The sequence below is a fragment of the Epinephelus fuscoguttatus genome, linkage group LG20 (genome assembly GCF_011397635.1).
Source record: "Epinephelus fuscoguttatus linkage group LG20, E.fuscoguttatus.final_Chr_v1".
In the NCBI taxonomy this organism is placed as follows: Eukaryota; Metazoa; Chordata; class Actinopteri; order Perciformes; family Serranidae; genus Epinephelus; species Epinephelus fuscoguttatus.
Window position 1 is genome coordinate 22,493,162 of NC_064771.1, and position 9,321 is coordinate 22,502,482.

A 9,321-nucleotide genomic window follows, 5' to 3' on the forward strand; every position below is an offset into this window, starting at 1 on the left:
TTTTGTATTGATCCTTTGTTTTCAGAGCACATTTAGTTTACACCCCCAACATTTTGAGGGTAAAAGTAATCAATTATAATAAATAATAAATCTTTTCTACATTGTTTGGCAAATTCCATATAAGGAGGTTAAATTTTGTCATAAATGCCAATTTTTTTCCTCTCTTTGAATTCCTTTTTAAACAACACGCAAACATAAGAGACACATCAAAGAGGCAGATAAGTATTAACACCTTAAAATCTTTAATTTATTTTCAAATTGAAAAACTTGTAGTTACACAAAAAAAGGGGGGGGGGGGGGGGGGGGCAAACACACATGGGTTGAATCTGAAAGAAAACACAAAATTAGAACTTCAAATTAAACAAATGTCCATCTTAATGTGGATAAAGTTAAACTAATAATGTGCAGGTTAAACTAAAGAGAAAGAAACTGCTTACCAGATTTTATTCGTTTATTGCTCATTATTTTCTCCGCTGAAATAATTATTATTTTATTATTAGTAACATACACTGTGTTAAAGGCATGTTTGACCTCATGATGCACTGGATGTTCAGTAATTATAAGCATAATTTAGGGACATGATCTATCATGTCTATGATGTATGAAAGCTGTAACATTATAGTTCATGTCCTGAGCCTGTGATGACTCCCTCTCGCCTCTGGCTCTACATCAGTCCACAGAAACCTCTTCATCAGCCCTCCTCCTCAGAACCTGCACAAACATCACAGACCACACTGACACCTTTGAAGTCAGGGCAGCGCTGGAAATGTTCAATCAGAGAGATCTGCACTTTGCTCACCTGTTTCATTTCCATGGCGACAGCTGATAGCGAAAGAGCACAGATAATTATAAAGTGATAAACACACGATGAAGCTCATTTTAGATATGATTTTGTACTCTTTTATTTTGGACTAACCTGCCCAGTAAGAGGAGGGTAACATCAAAGGTCCATCGACAGACAGCTCAGACAGCCACAACACCTCGGCTGAGTCGTCGACAAATAACTCTTCGGGTTCGTCCACACAAAGCTCAAACTCTGCTGTGACATAAACACAGAGATGCTCAGTGTGTTGTCTTGATGTCCTAGGATGCAAGACAACTTTAAGTTTTTTTTTTCTGGTAATCAAATCAAAGATGGGAGGCACAGAATGACAGCTGACGGAGAGCTGCAACATCTTGGGACATGTTTGTTCCTTTCAGCTGACCTGTGACCTCCTCTTCCTCCTCCTCCTCCTCCTCCTCCTCCTCCTCTTTGGACCAGGTTGCTGCTGTTTCGACTGCAATGCTGCAGTCAGACATGGAGGACGTGAGGCTGTTGCTCCGGAGTCTGTGTGCTAGACGTGTTGTGTCACAGATGTAGGCCTCTCTATAGGAGTGACTGACTGAAGAGAGACAATCAGGACTGTTTTTACATAAGAAACTGGTTTAAACATCCCATAATATTAGTCTTTTATGATACTGTTTTCAAAATGCTTTGGCTCAGCTGTAATGACTTTGAAGTGAAATTATTAAACAATGGATTTCTTTTCAGATGTCTGACCCTGCATGTCCTCCAGCTGTTGGATGTAGCTGACTGCATCTCTGGTGCTGATGTAGAGCCGGTGACTGTCAGTGAGGTGCCTCAGGATGTGTCTGGAGTGGAAGGCTGACGGAGTGTAATACACCAGCTTAGAGAGGCACAGAGAGCCCACTGCAGTGATTTCAAACCTGCTGCCCTGGAGAAGAAAGAGAGACATACAGTGATGTACAGTCCAATACTGTATGTGAATATATGTATGCTTAGGTGTGTGTGTGGTCTTTGGAACCAACCTGGAAGGTGAGGCGCTCGATGTTGCTCCAGGAAAAATCATACAACAGGCACTGTTTCCCCTCCACCTCCTTAAGAAAAGTTTTCATTGTTAGAGGTTCAGTGTGTCAGATCTAAGGGGATATAGTACCATCTAGTGGTGAGGATTGCAGATTACAACCAGCTGAAACTTCTTAAAATACTTTCAGTGTTCTTTGTGTAGGAGGTTTGTAGGAGCCTCATTGTCTGCAGAGGTCGCTTCCTCTCCAAAACAAACAGACCAGGTGATTTAAAGTTATTTTTTGGGCATTTTTAGCCTTTAATGGATAGGACAGACAAGTGTGAAAGGGGGAGAGAGAGAGGGAGTGACATGGAGCAAAGGGCCACAGGCTGGAGTCAAACCCGGTCCGCTGCGGCAACAGCCCTGTACATGGGGCGGCTGCTCCACCACTAAGCCACCTACGCCCCCAGACCAGGTGATTTAAACTGATGTTATTCTGAAGCTGAAATGTTGTGAAGAGGCTGCGAACTATGGTAGCAGATGCGAAAATGCAAATAGCGCTGTCTAGAGCCACTACACTAAAGAAAACATACGAAGTAACCTCTATTATATTCCATTTCTGCGAGTATATCCTCCTAAATCTTACACACTGGACCTCTGATACATGCAAAGGAGTAAACTGATTGTAGATGAAAATGAAATAATAGAAATCATCATGTCGTAACATTACTTGTGGTGTACCCCAGGGGTCAGTATTGGGACCTAAATTGTTTCTATTATAACGACTTATGTAGAGTTTCAAAAACATTAAAATTTGTATTATTTGCGGATGACACCACTATTTCACGCTCCAGAGAGTATGTACAGCTGCTTTTGATGGAGATCACAACAGAAATGAATAAACTAAAAAGATGGTTTGAAAAATACCAAAATGATGTCACTTGGAAAATCGGAAAAATTGATACGTAAGTAAGTAATACCTAAGTTGATGTAGAAAAAGTGTATGAAAATCGATTTCTGGGAGTGATACTTGATCATGAAATCAGCTGGAAACCCCAAATAAGTTACTTTAAATCAAAGCTGGCAAGGAGCAGGAAAATCAAGACACATACTGGACCATAAATCACTATATAATCTACTGCATCTTAATTGCTGTGTCTGGTCTGGGGAATTTATGTATATTACACATAATGTTGGATATAGGGAGCACACAAACACATTGTTTTTAAAGTCACATGCATTGAAATTCAGGGACTTGGTTAAATAATCTTCTTCTGAGCAATATTCAAAAATTGTTTTGTGACGGAGGGGGGATATTATTCAAGAGGAAATAGGTCTAAATAAACCATTGTCTTCATACAACCTCGATAAGTCTGTGTATTTGAGTGTGTGGGGTGGATTTATGTAACGGGTTAGATGAGGAGTTAAAGGGAAGCTCAACTATAGAGCACTTTAAAAAGATGTACAGACAGATTATTTAGGAGGTATGCAGGCGAAGAGGGGTGATGCTGATGGGTTGATTGAGATGGGCTTTGTATATGTTAATATCTAAGACCATTGTTTATTTATCTACATTAATGGTTGTAGATAAGTTTGGGATAGTTGTTGACAATTTCCTTTTAAAATGAGACATGAATACTCAGAAGGGGGTACAATTATATACGCGTACACTTCTTCCTACTCCTTGTTTTGTTTGCTTTGGTTTGTTTTGTTTTTTTCTCATAATCAAGTCATTCATTCATTCAAGGCCAAATCTCTCAAGAATGAATGTATATATGCACAAATAAATTCCCAAACTGTATGTATCTGTCACTGTGGAGGACCCACCTGATAGACATGGACTCCTCTCAGCGTCACACCCAGAAGGATTGAACTTCTCACCTCTCTTTTTTCCTGCTCATAAAATAACAGACAAAGAAGGAGAGTTTGAAATATAAAACATGAGCTCATGTAGCAGATGTTGTTATGTTTCAGTTTAATATTCTAAACAGCCTCACAACTTTCAGATTTTCTGACTGTGCACACCATGACAGTGACAGTAAAGGATGTAGGTTTCATTTCGATATGAGGGGATACATGAAACGGGAGTTAGGGGGTCTTCCACCATGTACCTGTCAAACACTTGATTTCTTGCATCATAGAGAATATTTGTGCACCAATTTGTACATTTTCTGCATTGATTCATGGTGTAAATATATATATATATATATATATATATGTATATATATATATTTTAAAAGTCCTCTGTGCCTTTCATGTTTTTATGGGGATGAGGCTTAAATGCACACATTTTAAATATTATATTCTGATGGTTATCTTTGGTTATGTCTGTGCAGTCCGACCTGTCTCATCCTGTAGAAGGTGACTGGTCCGTCCTGCAGGCTGACGGCCTCTCTTATAAACTGCAGGATAGCCTGACTGCGCGTCACACCTTTCAGCTCAGTGTGTAACACCGGGCAGTGCTGGAGCAGGAAGTCTCGCCCACGACGCTTTATCAGCTGAGGACATAACTCATGTTATAAACACACACATATAAATGTAAGGTTAAGATCAGCTCTAAATGGTCACACTACCCAAGAGGGGAAGTAATCCTCAGGAAGAAAGTAATGTCTGTGTTTTCTCCTCCGTCCTCTCTCTTCTCCCTCCTCTTCATCATGCCCCTCTGCTCTTGGCTGCAGATCTCCGACTTCAGCCTGTAGAGCAGAAGCTGCCAGCTGGAAGAACAAAGCTTCCTGATGGCGGCTCTGTGAGCGCAGCACCGTCTGCCTCAGCTCAGCGTAGTAGAGCTGCTGCACTCTGCTGCTGCTGAAACAACCAGAGGACAGAAAATCACAGAGGATCTGTGTCCATAGAAAATATTTAAGAAGTCTCAAAGTTCTGTCTTAAAGTCATTTTAATGAGAAACTTTCTCAAATAATAATAACTCTGTTTTGTTTCTGAAATAATCTGAGACACTAACTCATCAATTTGAAATAAATAAGTATTTATTTTGAGATATTAAGTCATTATACCAAGATACAAACTCATTTTGAGAAAGTTTCTCATTATTTTCTGATTCTAAGTCATTATTTTAAGATATTACGTCATTATTTTGAGAAGTTTATTCATCACGTTGAGATACTAACTCTTTAATATGAGATAAGTAAGTCATTATTTTGAGATTCGAGAAGTCATTGTATTAAGATACAAACTTGTTATTTTAAGGGAAGTTTATCATTATTTTCTGATACTAAGTCATTATCTAAATATGTTTAGTCATTGTTTTGAGAAAGTCATTAATTATTTTGAGAAACTAAGTCAGTATTTTGAGGTCTCTTGTTATTTCCTGATTCTAAGACATTATTTTAAGAAAGTTTCTCATTATTTTAAGATGCTAACTCATTCATTTAAGATATCTTGTCATTTCAAGATATTAAGTCCTTATATTATGATATAAACTCATTATTGTCATACTAGCTCATTCTGAGAAAAAAAAATCTTATTATTTTGAGATACAAACTCATTTTGAGAAAGTTTCTCATTATTTTTGAGACACTAAGTCATTATTTTGAGGTCTCTCATTATTTCCTGATTCTAAGTCATTATTTTAAGATATTAAGTCATTAATGTGAGATAAGTAAAGCCTTATTTAGAGATCTTATATTAATTTACAAACCCATTATTCTGAGAAAAACTCTCATGGATTTAAGATACAAACTTATTTTGAGAAAGTTAGAAAGTTAGTTAAATTATTTTCTGATTCTAAGTCATTATTCAAATATATTTAATTATTGTTTTGAGAGAGTCATTAATTACTTTGAGATACGAAGTCCTTATTTTGAGGAAATGTTTCATTATGACTTACAGGATCTTTGTTTTTCATCACATTGGTAGAAATTAGTTTCCATACATAGATGACGTTAAGACAGCGTAGAGAAAATTAATTTCTGTTTATGTGCAGACAGATGAATATTCATCATAAAAAGATGCTGATGGGAATCAAACTTACAATATCAGCCGCCCACTCTCTACATAATACTGCACTCTCAGAAACAGGATGAATGGCACCTGGGAATATATGTAAAGGTAGAATAAATATTTCAACAGAGTCAAAAAGAAATGGTGCTCACTTTGACAGTCTGGTTAATATTTAAAGGAACAAACAGAGATCATATTTCCCTGAACATTAATGGAACAAAGAGTAGTTTGTACAGAACATCTCTTTGGATTTAAAGCAATTATAATGGTTTGTAAGTTCAGCAGTTTACTGGGGCAGCACTACATGCAGTACTGTCTGTAAATCTTATGGGAAAAGGTTTAATCTCACCATTAAGGATCCTCTGCTCCAAGTTTTACCAAAGTACTTGCTCAGCTTTTGCTCCAAATCAAGAAAGAGGTATTCATTATCTGCGGACAGAAATACACACAGTGAATATTCACTGAGAAAACAGGATCAGGGCTGCTGTACGTTCATTCACCCGCAGCCTCCCTAAACTACAGCATCTCTCAGTAAATGAAGTCAAAACATTTTCTCTTGACTCCCGCACAGACAGCGACTGACCTCTGAGGACAGCCAGACCCAAGACTTGGAGCTCACTGACACCGAGCTGCTTCAACACACTGTCCAACACCTCGTGGCCTCTGGATCTAACCTAACACACATAGGAATAATAAAATAAGAGTAGTAACGTGAGCTTTGGGCTCATTCATACAGGATTAAGGATTTGCAGTAAGTGCATTTAGTTAATTATTGGGTATCAGGCAACCTGTCAGACCTCATACAGAGTTTAGTTGTGTTTCAAAATTGTAGTTTCAGAAGCTTTTCCAGTTGAATTACCCTCAATATATCCAATATATATCATAATGATCACATATCAGTGTAGCCTGTGTGTAATACTGGCACATCAATGACAGCTGTTAATGTCAAATGAAATCTGGAGTTCATTTCTTCAGTTCTAAGTAATGCATTAAAATAAAAGACTTAAAAACCACATGAATACGACTCAAACAGGACATAGAGGCCACTCACCATAACAGTGCAGTCCAAGTGCTGCTTGTTCGGTAGGAGGACACACACTTGACGCTTCTGTGTCGTCCTCATGGTCACAGAAGCTTCAGCTGCTCTCAGACCTTCATATATTCTCCTCCTGTCCTCCCATGGGCCAACCAAACAAGCCTCCCTAACCTGCCACGTAATGACTTCACACTCATGTTGATATGAAACAAAGAAAAGCATCAAAGCCTCACATTGCACACGACTTTATCACAGGTTCTTAGTACAGAGATGTGTTCTTCTCTTTGGGATTTATTAATTTCTGTATGATATTTACTCACGATGGTTACAAAATGAAAACAGGAATGTGTGAAGTAAAAGCTGAGGCGCTGTCGGTAGCATGCTGGATGCTGCTTTAAAACTTGTAAAGATTTGGACATTATTAAGAGAAATAGTGGACAAACGATGATTATCTGTTAGGTATGTTAAAAGTAACTGATTTTAAATCAGTTACTAAATAGCTGCACTTGCAATTATTATTTTTTAAGCCAATATCTCACAATCATGACTTCATTATTTCGTCAACTCGAGATAATAAAGCCTGTTTTATTGTGATATTGAATTAAATTATGTCAATTCTCAAGAAAAAAAGGCTGATTTCTCCAGATAATGAGATCATTTGTCACAAGGAAATGACTTGTTTTCTCAAGATCATGGGAGAGTTATGACCCCCTTTACACACTGCATTAAAATGCGTTTTGGGTGATCGGATTCAGTCAGATAGTGCTTGACCACATTAAAGTAAAGGTATAAATGCACCCGAAATGTATAGAGGATGGATTGGCCACACTATCATGACAACTATGAACACAGGTGTAAATGAAATTGCGTTTTAATCCACATTCAACTACATGGGTGGAAATACGTCATCGTGTGTGACTGTTCCAAGCCACTGAGGCAGCAGCTTTCCTCATGTGACGCTGAAGCTGCAGGTCGCACAGTGATCTCTCATCTGATGCTAACACCACCACCGTGTCTCCCTGATCTACAGTATATTCTTCCTCTCAGTCACTGTCTTCAGATACGCTTGTTTCATCGTCAACCTCGCTGTTGCCTTCTAAATCTTCCTGACTGGCTCTACAGACCAGTGAAGATTGGTTTAAATACTTGTTTTATTTTTATGCTAATACTGTCTATGAAAATGCAGACAATAACATGTTGTGCACACTATTACTCCTCTTCCATTGTCACTCTTGGCCGTGGCGAATAAAGCCATGCAGCGCCGATTTGTGGTTCCATTGTCAGTTTAGATGCACTGTGCCACCCTAAGCCACACCGGAGATGGACCCTCTTCAAAGTAGGCCCAGAAGCCGGGCCGCCTGCTCTCAAGCGGGTAGCGGTGACATCTCGACGACCACAGCCAACCTCCAATGATCTTCTTCAAGAAGGTAGCCCTGTTGTAATGGAAATGCAAATCCCTGCTGTGCTGGGCAGACAGCCCAAACCAAGCCAAGCCAAACCATGACTGTAGAAAAGGGTTATCTATCTATCTATCTATCCATCCATCCATCCATCTTTCGACCTACCTATCGACAGACCCATCCATCTATCCACTGACCGACCTACCTACCTACCTACCTACCTATCTACATATATTTCTTATTCTTACCATAATAGTTGCTGACAGACTGGTTTGGACTGCGTTTGGTTGTCTGAGCAGGACAGAGCCATTGGGTCTCAATTTCGACACTGGAGACACATTAATACCCGGTGTAAATGTAATCTAGTGAAGTCGTATCTAGAAATCACTTTAATGCAAGGTGAAAAGGGGGTCAATTATGGGTACTTATCCATCTGACACTTTCATCTTGCTACAGTTGTCAAGGTGCCCTCTACGCTTGCAGACATGGCACTCCTGATCTCTGATAAACATTTAAGTAATAAAGAGGAAGGAACCTTTGGTTGTCTTGTGATAACCCGTTGATTATCTTATTCATTGTTTCGAGTCAACAACATAATTAACTCAGGGTTTCGAAATAAGGACATAAGAAAAAAAAACTGATCTCAGCCTCTGTAAAATTGAGAGATACGTTCGGTCAAATTCAAAATTCATTCATTTCCGGAACCACTTATGCTGTTGTAGGTCGCGGGGGGGCTGGAGCCTATCCCAGCTGACATTGGGCGAGAGGCAGGGTACACCCTGGACAGGTCACCAGACTATCACAGGGCTGACACATAGAGACAGACAACCATTCACACTCACATTCACACCTACAGACAATTTAGAGTCACCAATTAACCTGCATGTCTTTGGACTGTGGGAGGAAGCTGGAGTACCTGGAGGAAACCCACGCTGACATGGGGACAACATGCAAACTCCACAGAGAAGAGCTCCCCCACCCTGGGTTCAAACCAGAAACCAGGAAATGACACTGACACCCAAACATTCACTGTGCCACCCCACACTATAAGATAAATACCTTCACATAAGACAGACAAGACACCATTGTTAATCTATCATTAATTTATTTAAAAACAAAATCTAATAATGCCAATTGTGCT

At 39.1% G+C, this 9,321-nt stretch overlaps 1 protein-coding gene across 2 annotated transcripts; it reads right to left on the bottom strand.

Moving 5' to 3' along the window:
* Positions 1 to 297: 297 nt before the first annotated feature.
* Positions 298 to 6,867, bottom strand: LOC125880716 (FERM domain-containing protein 6-like). 2 transcript variants are annotated; one of them, XM_049563426.1, is made up of 13 exons: positions 6,796 to 6,867; positions 6,328 to 6,418; positions 6,094 to 6,173; positions 5,776 to 5,834; positions 4,361 to 4,592; positions 4,130 to 4,285; positions 3,615 to 3,680; positions 1,810 to 1,878; positions 1,541 to 1,715; positions 1,206 to 1,382; positions 917 to 1,036; positions 800 to 822; positions 298 to 711 (listed from the first exon to the last, which is right to left on the bottom strand). In XM_049563426.1, exons 1-13 carry the CDS (start codon positions 6,865 to 6,867, stop codon positions 670 to 672), a joined length of 1,362 nt encoding a protein of 453 aa, XP_049419383.1. In that variant the 3' UTR covers positions 298 to 669. The 2 variants fall into 2 exon arrangements, with proteins under 2 accessions (XP_049419383.1, XP_049419382.1); XM_049563425.1 differs by having other exon boundaries at positions 917 to 1,039.
* Between the last annotated feature and the right edge of the window lie 2,454 nt (positions 6,868 to 9,321).

Coding starts and splice junctions, on each gene's coding strand:
- LOC125880716 (XM_049563425.1), bottom strand. CDS start 6,867: ATGAGGACGACACAGAAGCGTCAAGTGTGTGTCCTCCTACCGAACAAG. Junction 4,593..5,775: donor GAGAGTGGGCGGCTGATATT/GTAAGTTTGATT, acceptor TGGTTGTTTCAG/CAGCAGCAGAGTGCAGCAGC. Junction 1,383..1,540: donor ACAGCTGGAGGACATGCAGG/GTCAGACATCTG, acceptor GTCTCTCTTCAG/TCAGTCACTCCTATAGAGAG.